The following is a 22,500-nucleotide window of genomic DNA, read 5'->3' as shown; positions in this document are numbered from 1 at the left end:
TCCAGTGCTGTGAATAAAGAAGCTGTTCCCTGGACTTGCCACTTCCAAACACACAGACCATTAGTCTGGTTACCAAAGCAATCAATCAACAACTGATAAACAAGTTCCGAGGGCTGGAGGGATACAGCCCTTTTGTGTGCTCTTTGGTTTCAAATTGGAAATGTTTACAGCCTGCTTGGACAACCTCATCTCAACCACAAGCGTCATTATACGCACCCTTTTCTATGCTGTATTTCTATGCTGTATCTACCTTCACTGCTTCTGCTGTGTCTGCATGTGCAGTGGGTGTGGGGGACTAATTTCTATTTTAGTTTTAGTTTAGTTTTAGGGGGGGGCTGGTACAGTGGGAGTTGTTCGTACAGAGTACAGTCCATAGCGGCACAGACCAAAATTTGGGGCATACAAAGCACCATTGCTGCCCTTAATTTCCATGCCATAGCTTTTTTGGCCTAATGTGTAACGCTATAACACTGCATGCACGGGAAAGAATGAATGAATGAATCTGTGTGAATGAACAGGGCACTGTTGAACTCTTCTGTTCCATTGCATCAGTGGCTCTCTGCTACCATAAGAGAATGCAAAGACTGCTGCATCACGTCAGACTTCCAAGGTTTGGCCCTGGTGGATTTTTTTGTCATTCCTCCCATGTCTTTCAAGACTCTCAGACTAGAAATCCTAAAAAAAACTCATGTAGAGTCATCAATGTTAGTCTGTTTGTTTGGCGACAGGCACATGTGCATTTGTTTGGAATAACCCTGGCCATGCATGCACACTCCAAGCATGCTGAGCGTCAATTTGTATAATTGCCAAAAGCCAATTTGCCCCTCTAAAGTTAGCAAATCTAACTAGGGGCCAGAGCCAGTCCCATTATATGATATGTGAGGTCCCAGTCAGATAGGCCATGCAGGCTGCCATCACTGGAATGCATGGACATGCCTGGTGCTATGACAGGCAGCCTGTAGTTTACACTTAAATGAGATGAAGGCAGAAGACTTCAAGGACAACATCCATTAGAGGAACCTGGTACCTGGTATCTCGAAAGGACAAGACAGGTGAGTTTTTATTGAAGGATGAGTTGGGAGATTTCTCTTGGGTTCATGGGTTCTCGTTTAAAAGCAAAAAAAAATACAGTTTAATGGGATCAGTCTGGACTTCAAAGGCATACCTCGATGCTTTGTTATTGGTACTGTAGTATGTTCCTTCTCTCAAATTGTATGACCTGTACAAATCCAATGCCAGAAATGTTCAGTTTTAGTTCTGGTTTTCTCTTTTTAAGGTGTATTTTTTTTTCTTCAAAATAGCAATTTGAACTGAAATATGCACTTTGTGGAAATCCAATTTGTACAATTTAATTAGCAGCATTGCATTCATGGAGCTTAACTTCTTGCTTTGGTATGTCTTTGCTTTGACAGCCACTGTTGTCAGAGAAAATGTCAGGCAGTAAGCAGACAGTAAATATCAGATGGAGCAGATGTTGACATTATGCCCCAAGTTCCAGAACATGGCGAAACCCGGGTTCGATTCTGGCCTGGGTCATTTGCCGATCCTCCCCTGTCTCTCTCTCCCCACTCATTTCCTGTCTCTCCTCCACTGTCCTGTCAAATAAATAAATAAACGCATAAAAATGCCTTAAAGATATTTTTTAAACCCAGAGGGAGATTGTTTCAATAATTTAGCACAGCTGGTGGAATCAAAACCAGAAAGGGGGAAATCCCCACCATCACACAGCCCTGCACAAACCACAAACCCAGACCACAGTAAACTCTCTTGACTACAGGTGATTAGCCTCTTCTTGTGGTCAAACTTTCTCACTTAACCTTGGAGGCCAAAGGGTGTGACTTTAGGCCTTACTGATTTTAGACCTTACTTAATTTGTATTGAGTAGCTCCAGGTTAAAGGTGCTTTAGAGGTGTGTGAAAAAACAACCATCATTGTGATGAGTGTTAACCTCATATGAGTGAGAAGTTAACACTGCTGTGTCGAAAATGGATCACTGACACTCTTCCGCATGGATTTTCAGCCGTAGGCCTCTTTGAAGTCTATACTTTTCTATTCAGCATGTATTCCGTCTCAGATGGTGAAGGGCTGAATCCATAATGGATGCTTATTGCTGTGGACGTGTGTGTCACTCTGTTTATCTTGATGGGGCTTGAATGGGTACCGCTGCGTGGGCTGCATAGAAACCATTACATCAGCATGTTAACCCAAAATACCAGGAACAACATGTCAAGCTGTCTGGAATTCTGCAGCATCTCAAAAGGAGAGTGAAATCTTTCCGACCCCACAAACCCATTATCCTCCTGAGATCAGCTAATTGCAGGCTGTTGACATGAGCCTCCCATCACTCTATCTCTGAAAAGCACAAAAGGATTTCTATCTCTTTCTCTTCTCCCCCCCGTGTCTCTCCCCTCTTGCTACCCTTGTGAACGCTGAAATATGAGAGTCCTGCTCAGGCTCTGAAGATGGAGAACCTCACTGACAGCTGGGTGACTTTAGGCCACCAGACAACATGCTGAGATGCTTATGAGGGGGAGCAGGCCCGCTGACAGGGGGGGGGGGGGACGGGACAAAGGGGTATGTTGTCCCGGCCCCAGGGATATAGGAGGCCCAGAGTTGGGTCTCCATCACACTGTGTGTATTGGGTAGGGGGCCCTTTCAGATGGCTTTGTCCCGGGCCCAGCAGAAGCTGTCAGCGGCCCTGAGGGGGAGCACGGTTGTTCCAGCCCAGGGACAACACTGAAAATTGGCATGCTTTGTCTGACCCCGGCTCTCAAGCCTTTCTCCTGGCCATTGTTTTAGTCACCGGTATGACTGCCCCCGAGGCGTTCCCAGAAGCTTCCAGTGGACCAGGGGAGTCCTTAAAAGCATGTCGGTGAAAGTCCCATTGGCGTTTCGGACTGCTCTGGTGGTCCTCCTCATGCCTTTGTCATTCCTGGTAGCCTTTGAACAGCTCCCCCCAGAAGTGCACTGGCCACTTGGCTTGAGTCGAATGCTTAGACTGGCTTTTAGTCTGACTTGGATAATGTAACTTTGTTTGATTTTGTAGGATACCTTAATCTAATAATTTATAGCTATATATATATATATATAACGTAGGGGCCTATGTATATGGATCTGTATGCGCTTTTCATTTTTTTAATATATATTTACAGTGCCTTTAGAGGTAGCCTATGAATGAATGAATGAATGAATGAATGAATGAAATTGATTTTAAAAAATCCATCTGATATTAGAAGAATAGCCAATGACAGGTAGGCCTATAGGTGCCACCTCTCTGAATTGCAATGTGAGGAGGAAAAAAACTCCGTTAATTCGTACTTTATTGCCCCGAAATGAAAAGTAACTGAAATACCTCTGACAGACTAACTACCAACTAAGTCAGATATCATAAGTGTAAAAACGGCAGAAAGGGGGCTAAGGCGGCGGGCCACAGAGGGATTTTGAGGAGTCGGATTTCAGTGTCCGTGGGCCAGTGGAGTCTCAGAAAGACCGTCTTTGTTCGATGTAGTACTGCGGACATTGGACAGGGTGAGAGAGAGAGAGAGAGAGAGAGAGAGAGAGAGAGGGAGAGGGCGCAAGAGTGAGGAGGGAGAGGTGAGGATTCAGGAGGATAGTGGGAGGCAGAGTAGACTTGTGCGCTCGAGTGTTTGCATTCTCATGGAAAATCTGACCTGCCGGCACAAGTCTTTTTCAAAATGAACATTTGGTGAGTTAAGTGTATTTTTCTTAACGATTTTTCGAGCTTTAAAATTACGGCGCAGGTATTTCATTGGGTTGTCAATAACATTCCTTATTTCATCACAGTTGCGCGTGGTTGTCCGTTGGCGTTCATCTGATCCTCCTGTACCATGCCGTTACCGCGGTTCAAGTGATAGAAGGTATGTACCTACCTGTGCTATATTGCCGTGACTGTGTTTAAGAGTAGGCCTAAGCCTTCTTACGTTCAAAACGAGAAGATCCAAATGTGGAAGAAGTGCCAATTTCCAATCGCTGAATTTAAGCAATTTTATCAACGAGCATTTTTTTTTTTATCTTTAAAGATTCCAATAGGGCTAACTAGCCCATGCACAGATTCATGTTCAGATGTACAATGGATGAATTACACATTACTTACCACGTAAATACCTGTAGCATTCATCTAACTTGAGTCAGGTAGCCTACCTAATCAATTTACTCACTTAGCCCATTCATTTAAGTCACTTGAAGGAAAACGGATATCATTTCCACAGCAAGATGGTTCTGTGTGTGTCACGTGTGAGTAACTTTCCCTGAATGTTGATTGAAGACCAAGAGAGTTCTGTACCTGGTTATAGTGATCAGATATCTGTAAGACTTCTCAGTAACATTATTTGGAGTCATGAAACAATTTTTGTACCGGTAATCCGTGGCTCATATGGATGTGACATGCTTGTGTGACCTCATGCAACTTTTCCTTGACACATTTAATGTAAAGTATGGGGGTTGGCCTATATTAAATTAGTGTAAATACAAAAAGATACTACCTGGTAGCACAGCATCTCAAATTGATCCACATCCGTTTATCAGTGTGATGTGCAATTACAGATTGACCTGTAGGCCTAGTACCCCTGTACACATGACCCTAGATGTCTTGAGGATTAAAGGCGAGACCTGACATACAGATTAACTTGAAGTGTTTTACACTGGTAATAATAGATGTTGGAGTCCATGTACAGATACGTCGTGATTTGACAAATATTGCACAGGAAATTCAGTTTACAGTTTGGTGTGTGGGATTCGAATTTCCCACGGGCACATTTTCTGATGTCTTTTGGTGACTTCAGCTGACTGGACGAACAGCTGAGGTCTCTAGGATGTGCATGTGATTCATATCATTTGAAATGTGACTGAATGATGGGCGCCGGGCCATGGCGGATAACCTGATTACGTTGAAACATTCGTCGGCGGCATCTGCACAGAGCTATAGATGTTGCTGGGACTGTTGTGCTTTTGTGCTTTTTTTCCTTGCAATCTCTGAGCTCCAAACATGAAATTTCTTTGACACACAGTTTGTCTGTGCCGTCCTCGCACGGTTCCACACCAACAGTATCATGCTTTGATTACTGAGCCATGCATGCCAGTGCTTAGGGACACTTAGGGTCTGCAGCATCCCATGCCCAGATAATGTGCGCCGACTGGGATCAAATGCTACAGGCGCCCATGCCAGATATGTGATCAAGCGGTCTACATCCATCCATGCCTCCGTGACGAGATATGTGCTGTGATCATCAGAGGTGATTCTAGGGTCACCTGGGGCCCCAAACAAAAAACTAAAACCGCGAACATTTGAACCAAAATCGCCACTTGTTTAAAGTGTGAGTTGATGTTCACTCACAATAGTGGCTTGGGGGCTTGGAGCAGATTGCTCCTGGCTGGCTGCTTGGTGGCTGTTGTGTTGTGTTGGGGGCTGAGTCTGCTGTGGTCCCCCTGTTGCTGCAGGAGCCAGCGCTCCGCTGGGTGCACTTGTTGCGCTGTGCTGCTCTCCATCACTCTGTGTGGCCGTTTGTGTGTGTGTGTGTGTGTGTGTGTGTGTGTGTGTGTGTGTGTGTGTGTGTGTGTGTGTGTGTGTGTGTGTGTGTGTGTGTGTGTGTGTGTGTGTGTGTGTGTGTGTGTGTGTGTGTGCTCCACAGGAGCCAGTGCAGGCAGGAGGGCGAAGTGGGGGGGTGTTCAAACATGGCACCTTTGTGTGAACTGAAATGGTTGCTTCTCATGTAAATCCGTGCTTCCGTTGTCTCCGACCCTGTAAAACCCACAAGGCCTTTGTTCAGGGGGTCGATGCTGGAGTCAGGAATCAAAGTCGTCACACCTCCACCATCTTCCTTGTGTGCTCAGCGGACAACTTTAACGCCATGCCTTTAAAGACACGCCAGAAAGTTTGTGTGTGTGTGTGTGTGTGTGTGTGTGTGTGTGTGTGTGTATCTCTGCTTGTCACAAGGTCTGGTCACAGGCTTTCCTGTAGTCTGTTCATTGAATGGCGTTCAGCACAAGTGCTGAAACGTCTGTGATGTCTGCAGCGCTCAGAGCTGTGAATGGATGAGGTTATTCAGCCTCTGTTGTGCGAGCGTGTTGCAACAAGTGTCTGGCTTCCCAGGCTAATGACCTGGTGTACAGGCTTGTGGTGATGTCCCTCTCTCTCCCACAGATAGCAGACAGCTCGGGGGCATTGCTACCACTACCACAGCTAGTCAGGTGCTGGATTGCACCCTAAAGCCTACGAGTAAGCAGTAAAAGGCTACAATAATTATTGCATGTGAACCACTGATCGTTATCTCATATCATAAATCAATAACCATATCGTAATAAGTGGGGCTTGTGGTTGTGTACAACACCGTAGTAAACAGAGGTCACACTCCTCTTGATGTTTCTGGGGATATCCCTGATATATAGGCCTAGATATGCACTATAAGAAGAGCCTCACCAATGTCCTTTCTTTTTTGTTTGTCATTGTCTGTTCTGTTCCATTCACTCATCCAATTTATTCATGCTTTAAACATGGCGGTTGAGTAAATGGCAATAACAATGTGTGTTTACAAAAAAAAATTTTCCCCATGTGAGGGCTTTGCCAGTGGTGCAGCCTCTTAGTGCAGATGGGGTCGCCGGCGGGCCTATTCACTATTTGTTGAAAATTCACAACTACATCATAACAACATTGCCATGACATTACAAAGAGCCTTAAGTAACAGATTAAGACATACAATTTTGGTGACAGTAAGGTTATAACATAGGCTCTGCGCAAAGGGGTTGAATCTTTACATGGTATGACAGCATGATATATTTGGACACATGGTATGGTGAACATAGAGTCTTCACATTCAGTACGTTTGATTTGAATATATACTTATAATGCAGACATGTATCAACTGTAATGTTGCCAAACCATCACAAGAAATGTAACAGAAGTATACCACCCTGGTGCAGCGCTAACCGAAATGTACTAGCACACTGAAGACACACTCGCTAACAGAGGCAAAGCAAGGAGAGAGAGAGAGATCTCGGGTCAGAGGGGGTTCAGACATGAAAGGGTGGTTGATTGGAATAGGAAGGGCTTTACCCAAAGCAGTGCAAGAAACATTTTCTCATCAAAAACTAAGAAATGTGTCAGTAAACCACATTAAGACTTTAAAATTTAAACAGGAAGTATGTTTCTGCACTGCGGCCCGCCCCAGTCAGACATCCAGCTCACTCTCACAAAAACTGTAAAATCCCCCCTCCGTGTTTTGGATGAGGGCCCGGACAAGCGCTCTGATTTTTTTCCTCTTGAGGTAAAACTTGGGAATAATGTGCGACTGTTGGAGGTGTTTCTAAGATGCAGTGTCACGGTCCACAGGACTCGGGGAGTAGGAACATGCTGTGGGTGTACAGAAAAAAAGACACTTGCTGCTTTGTAGCTGCAGTCACTTGACCAGAGAGAAATAACCATTTTCAGCATTTCATGGCAAAAATGATCTAATTTAATACATCGGTTCATCAACAAACAGTGGCCTTGTGTTGTGTTAGAGTGCCAGAGGTTTTCTCCTGAGAGTATTTTTTCATGTTCGCATGTGCCCTCTATGATCCCCCACATGATATGTACCTGTAGGCACATGTGTCTGCATTCGTATGGACACGGGTTTTGTTTATAACATGGTGTGGAAAAGTTTGTTAAAAAAAGTGCAAGTTCCTTCTCTGTCATCATATGAATGCAGTGCCTTTGGTGTATCTGATATGGTTTAGAGAAGTGGGAACGTGTCTGAGCTGAATCCAAACTTGTCTTTTTTATTTAGTCCTCTCTTAAGATGTTGTGCGTCCATTCCCCAATGAGCATTGTTGAGGACATGGAGGTCCTGTGAAAAGGCAGGGCTCTCTTAAGTCCACTCCATGGGAGGTTTTCCCCGCATGCCTGCTCTGCCACGGGGGGAAATCCAGACATACTGCTGCAAAGCAGAGTAGACATACTGCAGCAAACCAAGCTCTGGTGGTTTGGAGTAAAGATGCCTTTGTGTAGTTCATTGATTCCTGCGGTTCTAGGTTTTTTTACATTTTGCAATACTCTAAGTGATGAAAACAGTTGAAAAACATTCTTGTATACAACAAATGCGAATGAATGCCAGAACTCTGAATGTGTGATGTGTCCTGAATTTTACTCTATCTTAAGGGGGAGTCTGGTACGGCCCGAGTTGTGTGTGGTGGGGCTTTAACTGGATGTCTGGTCTTGGTTTTGTATATCTTGGTTTTTTTGTTTGAGACATATTACTGGTATTCGGAACATCTATGGAATGCCTAATCCAGACATAAATCAGAGAAAAAACGTGTCTATGCATTCTTACTCCTCAGTAGCATGGTCTGGCGCCATCCATCTGACACAGGTGCAGCTGTGAGTTATGTATGCATGGATTCACCTGTGTAATGTAATTAACACTGACTCATATATTATATTTGTTACATAACCATGGCCACCCATAGGGCCCCCCTGTAGTGCAGCACTTTTGATCACGGCGGTTGTGGAATGTTTTTTAGGTACAGCTTGCAAAGTTTTATGTTTGTTAGTCAAATTACACTGAGCGGTAGAAAATGAAGTCACGCATTCACATTTACAGTGAAGAGAGGACACATGTTGTTTCCCCCCCCCAAATCGACCTCTGACAGAACACAAAATCTAATGTAGATTGAACAGAAGCCAAGAATGCCGCCTCTTTTGCTGTGCTGTAGTTTGTCCCATGGTCTATGCAGTGTTTGTCGAAGTAAGTGAGTTTGTAAGACATTAGTCCTTTTACAGACTGGCATGCCGCTGTAGGCCTATATTGCTTTGAGTCACTGGGTATTTTTTCCCGTTTACTGAGCAAGTGAACAGCCATTTCTTCCCCTACCATGTTTCATCTTGGGATTACCACAAGCCGTCAGTACTGCAATGTATTATAACAGAAGGAATATTCATTTCATGGATATTGAAAATCAGTTCATTTGACCTACAGTTCTTTAAGAGCAAAGAGCGATTTATTTTGGGCGATGAGAGCTCAACACTGTTGGTGTTTCGCTCTCTATGTCTCTGTCTGTGTCAGTCTCTCTCCCATCCCTGTCCCAGCCTCCTCTCCCCCCCAACCCAGATTAGATGTTTTTTCATGCTGGGCCATGAAGTTCACTCCAACAAGGCCAGCCAGATCATTAGCTGCAGCTTTGGGAGAAACTGGTGCATGGGTAATACATTCATACTCAGATTTACCCTGTCTGAACTAGGGATGCAAATCATTCATTTGTTGATAGCCTTATCGATCGACTTATGATTAATTGATAGACTGTGTTTTTCCCCCGAGATCTCAATGTTTCTCGAAAAAAAACTACTAAATCTAAAAAATGTAATTAAAAATTGAGATAGAATACCACATTTAAATTAGTTCCATTTCAATTCTTTAATCCAAAGGTGTTTTAAATATTCTCACTATTCACACCCCTCTTCATACACACTCTTCACATGCCCATTTCACCTGGGTCTCTTGTAGGTTGAATTGTCGATTAATTGCGATTCATGTTTTTTAATCGATTAACGCATTGATCGATTAAGGTCGATTAATCGTTTGCATCCCTAGTCTGAACTGAACTGAACTGCCAGAGTATTGTTGACAGGTCTGAGTAGAGTGAGTGATAATATATGCAGCATCATTATGCAATCTTACCTCATTAGAGCATGATTTACCTGCCATTTGAGGTCAGTATCAAGACACGGCAATACTGCTCAAGTGATCATTTGTATAACATACTGATGCCATTGAGCATAGTGCCCAAGTAAACAGTGTCCCACAGCTATGTCGGCTGATTGTGTGTGTGTCTGTGTGTGTGTCTGTGTCTGTGTCTGTGTCTGTGTCTGTGTGTCTGTGTTCTGTGTATGTGTCTGTGCCTGTGTATGTGTCTGTGTGTGTGTTCCTGTCTATTTTTGTGTGGAAGGCGGTGAACAAAGGCACATCCCAGTGTCTGTATTTAGTGTCTGTGCCATATTTATCAGTCGCTTTTGTTGCCGCATTCCCTGCTAAACATGAGCCTGTGCTGTGACTTCTTAGTAAGTGTAAGGACAATGCATTCAGTGTTTGTTGCCATATTTTGAAGTTAAGACCTTAAATATTCCCACAGTATCATGTGCCAGTGCTTGTCACCATGTTGATGAGCCACAAAAAGTTTTGTTTAGCGGTATCGTTGGTGATTCCCATCCAAACATCGGACTTGTGACTGCCCTTTTTGGGACAGTAGCTACACACACATCAACTATCAAGTCAATACGATACATTGATTATATGGTAGGCATACACACAGAGCAACAGACATACAGACAGACATACAGACAGACAGACAGACAAACAGACAGACTAAAAACCTAGTTTCATGGATGGATTGCCTAGAAGCGGAAAACAGTTGCGCACTCACTTTTTTTCACAGTGCGCACTCACTTTTTTCCTTTGACAGTCATCCTCAGTCCTTGTGTACTTAGGAAGTAAACAACTTTCCTGAGTTCACTAGGCTAATCGGTATACAGAGAATGGACTGTGGCGCAAGCGCCTAATTAAAGTGTTGCAACTGGCCACATTATCTATGAGTATTTGGTTGTTCTTTTCGTGATTTATAACACTAGCCTTGTAATCCACGTTATCTACAGTAGCACCACATGTATTACCATCAGAGGGATAGGGAAGGGCAACATTTACTTAGATTTTTTCCATCTATTGTCCCAGACTTACAGATTAAAGTTATGATGGACAGGTCAGATACAGACATTTAGTATGTTCATTAGTGCAGATACATATCCCAATTTATCCTTCACACAATGAAAGATAAGGAGGAAATGGAACTGAAAACCTCTTTGGTGAGGGATGAAGTGTAGTTATTGTGCGGGATTTGTATTTGTGCCTTCACATACTCAGACAGTGCTGCAAAGCTTTAATTTGATCAGCTTTAATAAGATGCATGGACTAGGAAATCACACGTTTGACAGGGAACGTCACAACAATTTGCTCCAGCCATTCATTTGAATAGCAAATATAGTCACGGTAATACCACCAGGTAGATCAGCTTATTGCTAAAATCATCAGTTTTCCTGTGTTTGCACAGGGTGAACCAATGTGTGGTAGCCCTTTCACTGTCAGAAGTCACGTTACCTATTGCTGTTTAAAACAGAGTGTAAACAGAGCGTAAATTGCAGGGTTTCCATGTATCGCTGTTGGATCTTCTGTGATTTCAGACGTCTGACCTGATCCAGCTTTCTAGGAATCCACACAGTGCAGGCTACTCATTCCAGAACTACTTAGAAACTAGAGAAGTACATTTTTTTCTTTGACTACAATGTCAATGATACTTAAGATCAGATTTGTGTCCAGTCCATCAGAGAGTCTGTACACCAGGAGAATATACCCTGTGGTGTGTGTGTGTGTGTGTGTGTGTGTGTGTGTGTGTGTGTGTGTGTGTGTGTGTGTGTGTGTGCGTGTGCGTGCGTGCGTGCGTGAGTATGTGTGTGCTCTTTGTGTTTACAAGAAAACAAGAGTAAGCCGGGAGTCAGGGGGGGTGGGGGATGTCAATCAACAGTTTGCTAGAGGCTGATTTGTTCCCATGACCTGCACAAGTAATGGAGTTTACATGCTCACTTTTTTTTTCAATTCCATTTCTAATCCTATTTCCTATACATCCAAAGGTATAGTGTACATTAAAAAGAATATGTGCCGGATCCAAAATATATATTACATTACAACTGCCGTACACAGTGAGGATTATGTCCGATGGCCCAGACGTTGCTTATAGGAGGACAGGGCAAAAGACTGAACGGCCTCTTTTCTCTGTTTTGAACTTCTGTCACATGCCGCAGACTAGGTCGGCAATTGTGGAAGTCTTCAGGTCATCACGCGAGTGACTGCCCGAGTACATGTACACAAGGTCACTAGATCAGGGCTTGAGACTGGCACCTGCCAACCAGCCAAATGCTGGTAAAACTTGGCTGTGGCTAGTAATGCTTTCAGTGTCACTTGTCAATTTGGCTGGCAGCTTATTCCTTGGTATGACATGCACATCATAGTAGCCTATACTCTGTTGTTTGACCCTTGTGTATCAATTGTTTGTATTTAAGTTCAAGAAAAAGCTTAATAACTCAGTCTCTATTTGATTGATATCTATACTTCCATGTAGAAAGTTATAGTCTAATCTTGCTTTAGCTCCCCATCTTTTGAGGTTAAATGTGCACTATCATGATAAAGAAAAAAAACACTATAATATCTGTGTCTAGTGGAATACCTGAATGGCTAGTAACTCGGGGAAACCACTAGCCGTAGTGGCAGGTGGGTGAAAAAGTTAATGCCAAGCCCTGCACTAGATGCAGGGTGTTGTGTAAAAGAACCTCTCCTACAGCAGTGATTCTTAACCTGGGGGTGCGGGAATCCCCTGGGGGTGCGTGCGCCAGAGATTCCAGGGGGTGCGCGGAATGTTGTTTGTGTTGAGGTTGTGACCAAAATTCTGCTTGGGAAAATTGTACTTAGGCCAAATCAAAACCAAATTAAAACATATTTTGGTCCCCATTTAAAGTCATTAAGGTATTGGTTAATGTCTCAAGTAAGAATCATTGCAATTAATCACTTAAATCATTTTTTAGTGCGTACACATATGTAGAAGTTTGGGTTGGGGGTGCGCGGCTTGTCTTGGCCACAAGTAAGGGGGTGCTTTAAAGGTGTATGCCACTATTTTGGGGCTTAATACAGTTAAAATCGTTGGCATGTCGCTAAGCTAGTGAAAGTCAATGGATCCGTGTAGCATGCTACAATGCTACACGGATCCATTGACTTTCACTAGCTTAGCGACATATTCCGTCTTTCAACTCTTAACGCTTAACATGAAAAATAAGACACTTTACCACCTGTATAAACCCCAGCCAACGATTTTAACTGTATTAAGCCCCAAAATAGTGGCATACCCCTTTAAGACAAAAAGGCTAAGAACCACTGTCCTATAGCGTCAGCTCCCCTTTGATTCACTCCACTCGCTTGTGATTACGATGGAAATGGAGAGAGGTGCTTTTGGACTTTTCGTCGGTGTAATTCCCCATTATGCTGACCCCAACTATGTGATTTATCCTCCCTTGTGAAATTACATGTAAAACTACCTGCTGTGGGCTTTGGTTATCGATTCACTAGCAGCATGTCATCCTTTGAGACATCCAGGGTCTCCTGCAACGACCCCCTCAAGCCAAAACTACTTAGAAACTAGAGAAGTACATTTTTTTCTTTGACTACAATGTTAATGATGCTTCAGATCAGATTTGTGTCCAGTCCATCAGAGAGTCTGTACACCAGGAGAATATACCCTGTGTGTGTGTGTGTGTGTGTGTGTGTGTGTGTGTGTGTGTGTGTGTGTGTGTGTGTGTGTGTGCGTGTGCGTGTGCGTGTACGTGCCTGCGTGCGTGCCTGCATGCACGTGTGTGTGACCCCCAAGCCCCTACCCACCCCCACCTTTTCCTCACAGCCCTGAACCACTACCACCTCTACCACCACCACCACCACCACACAGCCCCAAGCTGTGTCTTGGCTTCGGACACAAAGCAAGTGTGGGTTTTGGTGCTCTTTCTCAGCCACTCTCTTCTGACCTCCAGCTGATCGAAGAAGTGATTGAGCACAATCAGAGCAGCATCGGTGCAGCATTGGGTAGTGTGGGTGTGTGTTTGTGTGTGTGTGTGTGTGTGTGTGTGTGTGTGTGTGTGTGTGTGTGTGTGTGTGTGTGTGTGTGTGTGTGTGTGTGTGTGTGTGTGTGTGTGTGTGTGTGTGTGTGTGTGTGTGCGTGTGTCTGCGTGCGTGTGCGCAAGGGTGTGTGTGTGTGTGTGCTTCTGTCTGTGTGGTATGCAAAGATATGTCCGCATGTGTGTGTGTGTGTGTGTGTGTGTGTGTGTGTGTGTGTGTGTGTGTGTGTGTGTGTGTGTGTGTGTGTGTGTGTGTGTGTGTGTGTGTGTGTGTGTGTGTGTGTGTGTGTGTGTGCGTGTAGTACACAATCTATCTCTGTGAGCACATTGGAGCACACCCACATGCTGGGGCCCTTACTCCATGTGGGACCCAAATCCTGGACCTCACATGTTTTGACCCCTTTTGCTTGGGTGATTTTGTTGTCATTGGTGAAAGTAAAAGCGCAAAAACATTTCCTCACTGACAGGTTAGGGTTAGGGATTGTTTTGGTTTAGGGACAGTTTAGCATTCTTTATGAATGGAATGCCCCCAGAAGGATAGGAAGGGCCCCACAAAGATATTAAGATGGGGCCGTGTGTGTATGTGTGTGTGTGTGTGTGTGTGTGTGTGTGTGTGTGTGTGTGTGTGTGTGTGTGTGTGTGTGTGTGTGTGTGTGTGTGTGTGTGTGTGTGTGTGTGTGTGTGTGTGTGTGTGTGTGTGCATGCGTGCGTGTGTGTGCGTGTGCGTGTGAGTGTGTGTGTGTAAAGTTTGGAGGGAGGGTCGGATGGCTGGTGGGTTTGGTTGTCAGGGGATTTCTGGCATTCTGGGGCAGAGAGCTGTAGATCTGCATCACAATAAGCAGGCCTGCAGACATGGCCTGCAGACGCCAGCACAGACCCCCACAAGAGCCCTTCCACCAGGGATATTTTACACCCTAAGGCACTAAGGCAGTAACAAACTATTTAAAGAAACACAGAAGAAACTAGTGCTACGATTTTCTTGCTGTTTCACATGTTTTATTTGATTTAGATTTTGTTTAACTATTATTTTACATAGTATGTCACTATTTGATTGATTATATGAAGTGAAAAGGCAAGTGACAAGACCACATCTGACCCCTGAAATAACCTTATATCTTCAATCCTTTGATGTTGACCCATGGTCATTTAGGAATGAAACACAGTTTTCTCTGAAGTGCGCCTCTCATGTTAAACAGGATTACACGTAGGTACCCAGAACGCGGGCAGCGTGGACTGATTACAGTAAATATAATATAGAGCCAGACATTTCCCGGTCAGAGCATGTCCTAGGAAACTACATCAGCTTAAACATCTGGAGAGAGGGGGGGAGAGAGAGAGAGAGAGAGAGAGAGAGAGAGAGAGAGAGAGAGATGGAAAGCTGTAATGAAAGCACACCTGAAAAACAGAGGCCGCATTCAGTTGAACATCTACACCAGAGTAAACAGTATAAATACCTGACTTGCAGGAGCAAACAGTCAGCCTCTGTCTGACGCTGTGCAGCGAGACCCTCCAGGCTGTGCTTACAACATGCTGCCTTTTCATTGGCTCAGGCAGTTGCCAATCAATCGGCTTGCCCGTAAATTGCAGGTGAAGTGCGCTGTGCTGAAATAGCGGAAAGCTGGTGTTGTGGATGTTTTAGGGGGTTGGCGAGGCATGTTTATGACCTCACTAACAGCTGTAAGTGTTTTATTTTGTTTTAGTAAGTGTTGTAGTGACTGTGCTGCTTTGAAGTGTTTTCGGTAGTGTGATGGTGTAAAAAAAAAAAAAATCCTATACTTGTTAAATAGATTGATAGGTCAATAGAATCATTTTTTATGTGAAACAACGCTGAATTTTTTTTTACAGAGTATTTTTACAGAGCCACAGACAGAGTCAGTGAGGCATGAAGGCAGTCAGCAAGACCTTAGTGGACAGTAGGTCCAGAGTATCTGTCTGGCTGCATTACCAACAAAACAGGCACAGCTCTTGATCCACAGCCCAGATAGTGATGAAAAAAAGGAAAAAAAACTTATTCAACTCAGCCAAGATTGGCGATGAGTGATTTTGATTTAATGTGGCTAAGTACTGTTTTTGCTCACCCGTGAAGTCTCCACCGTTTTGCTAATTGATTACTCAACCTTAGCCTCTGTCATCTCTCGTCTTTGCCATTGGTGGTGATGCTAATCCCTCTCCCACCTGACCCCCTTGGCAACACAATGGAGCCGGCAGGACGGGGGCCAGATTTGCATATGATGTGAATAGAGGGAAGGGCACGATGGAGGAAGAGGGCAGACATTCTCCGCTGATTACAGTAAATGCACTGTAGGCTTCCAAGCTGATTAGGGTTTTAATAGACAGATAAACCAAAACATGACATAAGTGGGTGAGATGATGTGGACACTGTGAGCGTTTTCGCTTCTTCAAAGAGCACTTGGCAGAGGCACTTGATGTGTTGCTGATGGACTTAAACTTTGACATAGCTCTTTGATGCCTCTTTAAGAGTTATGAGATGCCCACTCAATATGAGAGAGGGCGTAAAAGCATACATTAGCAGCTCTCCGTTTAATTGCAGTTGTGTCTAAAAGTGACAGATCCACACAGTACCATTTTCCATTTTCATTGGCATGCATCCCATCATCAGACTGCTCGCCTCATTAACAACGCCATCAAAGAGACATGTGCAATTTGCTTATCATTAGTGTGAAGGTTAATAACACTAATAAAGCTTATTTGTCTGAGACTTAGATTAATTTCTTAGCCAGAAAAATAGAGTAAACCTTATAAGGATCTTGTATTGCATTTATTTGACATTCCTTATTAATTCAGTTGACAGTGCTTAATAAATGTCTGCCTGTAAATCACTAACCTCTGACCTCTGTGGTCCTACAAAGTTAGGCCTACTTCTCGTCCTCCTGCAGTATACTACTAAGAAAGGCGTTAGTATCATTAATGCCATCTGTACTCCCAGCCAGACATAAGCGCCTACTCATTGGAATGGATTGCATAATCTGTGCATAAATCTTGAATAAAACATTTGTTGTAACAAAAATACTCTTTTTTTTGCTAGAATAGGATGTTGATGGGATGTTTTTCTTCTAAATCTATTTGCAATTGGTAATAGAAAATCATTGCAGGGGACATACATTGGCACTGATAGAAAATGACTGGTATTAACGCCAACACCCCAGAGGGTGGCAGTAGAGCACCATTGCGTTCTTCGATTTCAACCGGCTGTAGGCAGTGTAGCTTGCAGGTTGCTGTGGAAGACTGACACCAATATTTAGAGAATTTAGACAGTTCATGTCTGTCAAAAATGGTAACTCCCTAGCACTCTACTACTCTACTCCACTCTACTTAAGCTGTGATTGAGCTGTGCAATGCTCTGCACCCGAAATGTGATTGGCCTAAGGTAGGTAGGCCTAGGCTACACACATTCAATGCCCCTCTGTAGACAGTTATCCTCATTCTCACGTTTGTGTACATAAATCAAATTGAGTGAAAAAAATGTCAGGACGGTGAATGTCCGAACAGTATTTAACTACTACTCTGATTACCATGAGCTAATCAGGTTTCATATAAATCATACAATTGTAGTAGTTCTATGATCAGGTTTGGCCTATCTAGCTGGAAGAGGTGTCAAAAGTAAAAGTAAAAGTACTTTTGTGGTGTAATTATAACACTAGCACATGGCATTACATAGCTGTTACACCATTTTCACCATTGTACCTAATGAGATAGATATGAGATAGATGTGTTGTTACTGAAAAGCACTGTAAACCTAACCAGGACCCACCACAAACTTGGTCCAACCAGTTCAGAGTTAACTGATCACAAGACAAGTACACAGGTATACTGGTTATTCAGATAAGTTACTTGTGTTGGAAGGAAACTGTGTTTCTTTTTTTACTTTTACTTTTGACACCTCTGCTTGTTGTCCTTCTACTAGCTGCAGATTGCGCACCTGTCCAGTGTTGCATGTGGCGTGTAATAGTGCTTTACTGTAACGGCAATATCTTATATCTGGTCAACACTTTCTGTTTGCTATTGCTTTTGCTTTTGCTTTTGCTTTCTATCGTTTCCTTATCACTAATAATTTTTAGATATTTAAGTTCTAATAAGCAGATGTTATTCTATAACACTTAGGCTACTGTTTTATTACATGGGCCCCTTTGCTTTCAAAACCAACAATCTGGACTTGATTCTGTAAGACGTTGAAAAAACGTTGTGATATTGGTGTAGAGTCAAGGCATTACTCATCCGCAGTTGTGTTATTTGGACATTGATGATGTGAATGTCCTGTTCCACCACAATCAAATATCAATTAAGTTCAGTCGGTTCAGTGACTGGGCATAGCAACCAGGCTGGCCAGCAGCTATGGTTAAAAAGACAGACATGTTCTAATCACCACTCAGACTGTGTTTGTAGAGAATCTGAAGAAGACTGTTGAGGTCGAAACGTTATCCTGCCATGAAATCATAAAATGCAACAAAAAGGATTCTAAGTGTGCGGACTTCTCACTCTGAAAACTACAGTTGGCCTTCGTCCTGCACCTTTCCCTGGGATGTGCACAATCCTCTCCTTCAACTAAAAAGACAGACATTGAATTTGTAATTGATCAATATTACTGAGAAAAGAAGATCTTTCCTACACTATTACGTGTGTACATCATCATCACCACACTGACCTTGACTGTGGATGTTGCAGCTGTTTGTCCATAGATTTAGGTCTGCCTCCAGAAAAAAAGAGTAGCCTACGCTTTTCTCCTGTCTACAACCTTCATTCCAGGTTTACTGAGGTTGTGCCCAGTTAAGCCTCAGCTTTCTGTTCTTGGCTGCCATGAGGGTTGTTATGAAAACAGGTCTGATTTGCTGTGTCATGGCCTTCCTATCTCCAGGCTTGACATGTTGGGCAGTCTGATGCTTGGCCATAACCCATAATTGCTGGTTGAATAGTTATTTGAGTCAGCCATAACCATTGTGCCTACTCTCCTCTGACCTCGGTCACCAAGACGTTTCTTCCCACAGAATTGCCGCTTGAAGGGTACTTTGTGGTTGGGTGTTTCAGAGTTGTGTGTATTTTTGTAAATAAAAGACAGTATGTGGCGTTGACAATGGCGGACAGTTGTGGAAGTGGTGTAACCAGCCCAATTAAATTCACTGAGTGAATTAATTGGTGCGTGATGAGGTTTGTGGTCTATCTCTGTAGAACTATATGATTTTATGTATTGTGATGTTGCTATATTCAGTACTTGCATGATTGGGTGACTTCCCAAGTAGGCCGTGGAGGTGTTTCCTAAGTGCTCATTGGCTGCAGGTTGTGATAGCACAGTTTGAGCGTTATGATTTAGAAGCCCCTCCTGTTCCACTCCTGCTGTCGTTTTCTATGCAGTACTCATATACAGTATGTTGTTGTGCCAATTTATATTCATAGGGTGAGTATCTTGTAATTATACAGATTATACGCACTGTGCCTTTTTTTGTTCATCTCATATTTAGCACACTGAAGCACACACTGCACAGTTCCAGAGCCCGTCTTGGAACACTTCTTTGGAATTCTAAAAATGCACAACAATGTGTAATTGTTCCATTAACCGTGATGGCCTTGGCGGGAGAGCTATAGTGTTAACGCAGCTTTTTACTCCACAGAATAAATCCTCACCATTCCGCCGCCAATGGCTTCTGACAATAAACCAATTAACAGACACGAAGGGGGCCGGTGGCAGGGAGCAGGGTTAGGGGTGGCTGGCAGGGGGGCTCACCCTTTCCTGCCCCCTCCCTCATCGCCCAGCGGTCCCCCCCCTGTACCCTACCCCCCCAGTCCCCCCGCAGTTCTGCTGCACCCCGCCAGGCCCCAGTAATTACAATGGAGGCATCGACCCTGACCCCCAACCTCACATGAAACGGCATCGCACGCAAACCGCACTTCCTAAACCAGGGCCTCCGTCCGTCCGCACTCGGCACAAATCCCTCATTTAGCCAACACAAGTGCTCCTGCCGGCTAGCACCTCTGTCACGACCACCGCTGCACTGCACTGCACTGCACTGCACTGCACTGCACATGGCTGTCAGTACCCCTTACCTTAATCACATGCCGGGCCACTTAAGGGCAGGTGGATGTGTTCACCAGTGCGTGCTGCATGCAAGTGGGTCAAGAAAGACGCCCTTAGAGAGAAAGATGCCCTTATGTACTTTATGTTGTGTAGTCAGGGTGCGATTTGTAGGGGGGGATGGGGGGAATTGTCCCCCCTTCTGGTTTTGATATTGCCACTTTTTACGCATAATTTTAATCACAGTTCAATGTTATTCAATTGATATTGCTTAAAAACAGAAACATCTCCCCCCTTCTGGTTTTCCGACAAATCGCACCCTGTGTGTAGTCATGCAATAATACTACCTCACATAATTGAGGATGTATTTTGGTGGTAGGGTGGTAGTAGCCTGCGTGGCAGCCACTGCCACCGGTGTGTGAATGTGAGTGTGAATGGGTGAATTTGAGGCATACAATGTTCAAAGTGCTTTGAGTGCTCGAAGGAGTGGAAAGGCGCTGTGTAAATGCAGTCCATTTGCCATTACCATTTGATCACAGCTATAGCTGGTCACAGCAAGCCATGTAGTGGGTGCTTGTTTTTGGCTGTGTGTGTGTGTGTGTGTGTGTGTGTGTGTGTGTGTGTGTGTGTGTGTGTGTGTGTGTGTGTGTGTGTGTGTGTGTGTGTGTGTGTGTGTGTGTGTGTGTGTGTGTCAGTACCTCATTAAAGCTCCTTTGCTCGCTTTCCTCTATCTCTCCATCTCTCTCTCTCTCTCTCTCTCTCTCTCTCTCTCTCTCTCTCTCTCTCTCTCTCTCTCTCTCTCTCTCTCTCTCTCTCTCTCTCTCAGTCCATCTTTCTCTCACGCTCTCTCTCACAACCACACACACACTCATTCTCCCTTTTCTCTGTCAGTACCTCTCACATACTCACACAGACAGACAGACAGACAGACAGACAGATTTTGTAGAGGGATGGACCCGTCTCCTCTCTGTGGATCCAAACAATCCCCTCTTTGTCATTGGCTGCTGTGATCAGTGGGCTGTGGACACTTGACTCAGGGGGACTTTGGCTCCGCGCTGCCTAGCCTTGATTTGGCCCTAGCTGTTTTTACAAGGCAGCTTTCCCATGTCTCAGGAGCTTGGAATGGAGCCTGTTCAAAACACAACACAAAATGTCTCAATATACTGCACGCCCTTGCAGATGACAGATGACAATCCAAGCTAGACTAAAATTGCAGCGTGACGTTTTCGGTTCAAGCAAGAAAACAGTTGCTCCTCACATAACCCCCATCCCTGATTCGCTTATTTTTCGGGTTTTCTCGGCTATTTGGCTTTCTTGTTTTTTGTGTGTTTTTTTAATGACTGTGGCATTATTTCCCAAGGGTCGGCTGTTTTTTTCGTGGTTTTTTTTGGTACGCAGTCTGGACCAGTTTGGAGCTTCTGTTGCTCTTGTGCAAGGTCTTGAGAATTACACGAGCGGGCGTTTGGTGCAAGAATATTAGCAGGAAATGCCCTTATTGGGGCCTTGGTGGTGGTAGGCAGTGTTGCCAGATTGGGCGGTTACCTGCCCAATTGGGCTACTTGGAATGGTCGTCTGCGGTAAAAACAGGAGAAATTGACCATATGGCGGGTTTTTCTGTAGTTTTGTGCCCATAGAAATCAATGCAATTTGTTGAAATTTGGCGGAATTTAGCGCATTTTGGCGGTTTTGGAGAACCTTTTGGGCGGGATTTGATCAGACACATCTGGCAACACTGGTGGTGGTAGGAGCAAGGAGGCTCGCAGGAGCTGGGAGCCAATACGGGGGATCGGATCCCATTGTTGTGGCGCGTTTGTTTGCAAATCCCAGCACCAGCTACTCAGCACCAGCCCACACCACACCAGGCCACCCTGCCCCCCTCCCTTGCACACCCACACAGAATCAGTGGCATGCTTCTGCTGGTGAGAGGGGAGGGAAGGAGAGAGAGAGAAAGAGAAGGAGAGAGAGAGAGAGAGAGAGAGACTGATGCACAGAGAAAGACAGTGCGAGAGAGACACAGATAAGCACAGACAGAGCCTGCACAGGGGGTCCACACCAGACAAGGAAGAGCAAGTGGAACTTAAGGGCTAAACTAAGCGAGAAAGAGAGAGAGAGAGTGCGGGAAGTTGCGTGTGTTGTGTTTTGCGGGTGTAGTATTTGACTTCTTTGAGCGGTCCCCTCATTGTTGATGGAAGGTCTTGCAAAGTGAGGCCGACACTGAGCTGCTTGGCTGAATACCAAAGTCTGCGTGGTGCTGTGGGGAGAGTCGGGGGGTGAAGAGGCACTGAGGGCCCCTCACCGGCACCGAGGGGGTCCGCTCGGGGGCCACCGCTACAAAACGGAGAGGTGCAGAGCAGGAGGGGCAAGAACCCGGCCGCAGCAGCAGGGGTGCACCACACTCCTCTCTCTCTATCTCTCTCTCTATCTCTCTCTCTTTCTCCCTCCATGCCCTCTCCCAACGCCTGCTCAGTTGGAGCTGCTCTCTGCTGGATCTAAGTCTCGTCTTCTCGCTTGTGAAGTCTTTTTGACGTTTTTTCCTGGGGTCGCGCCACGGGCAGGATCAGGATGCGTGGTGTTGGAGCGCTGTGCCTGCCCGTCCTGCTGCTGGTGTCGTGCCTGCTGCCTGTGACGCACGGCCAGTGGTGGAGGCTGTTTGTGCGCAAGGTGGAGGCCACGCTGGCCCCCTCGGCCACCACAGAGCTGCCCACTGTCGTGGGCACGGAGCCAGCTGTGGCTACCACTACCACACTGGGGCACATGCTGACCACCACCCTGGCCCTCCTGG

At 44.8% G+C, this 22,500-nt stretch overlaps 1 protein-coding gene across 4 annotated transcripts in view; it reads left to right on the top strand.

The window, feature by feature from the left end:
• The first annotated feature begins 3,611 nt into the window (after positions 1-3,611).
• Positions 3,612-22,500, top strand: part of col15a1b (collagen, type XV, alpha 1b) — a 59,047-nt gene continuing 40,158 nt past the window's right edge. For 3 of the 4 annotated variants that reach the window (XM_063219113.1, XM_063219112.1, XM_063219111.1), the window contains exon 1: positions 22,068-22,500. This exon is cut by the window's right edge and continues 60 nt beyond it. In XM_063219113.1, the coding sequence (XP_063075183.1) occupies positions 22,281-22,500 (220 nt within the window). In that variant the 5' untranslated portion in view covers positions 22,068-22,280. Of the gene's footprint in view, positions 3,707-3,804; positions 3,879-22,067 lie in introns of those variants that run through there. The other variant, XM_063219114.1, reaches the window with a different exon arrangement.

The sequence above is a fragment of the Engraulis encrasicolus genome, chromosome 16, assembly GCF_034702125.1.
Source record: "Engraulis encrasicolus isolate BLACKSEA-1 chromosome 16, IST_EnEncr_1.0, whole genome shotgun sequence".
Lineage (NCBI taxonomy): Eukaryota > Metazoa > Chordata > Actinopteri > Clupeiformes > Engraulidae > Engraulis > Engraulis encrasicolus.
The sequence above is the reverse complement of the archived record's forward strand: the minus strand, read 5'-3'. Positions and strand labels throughout refer to the sequence as shown.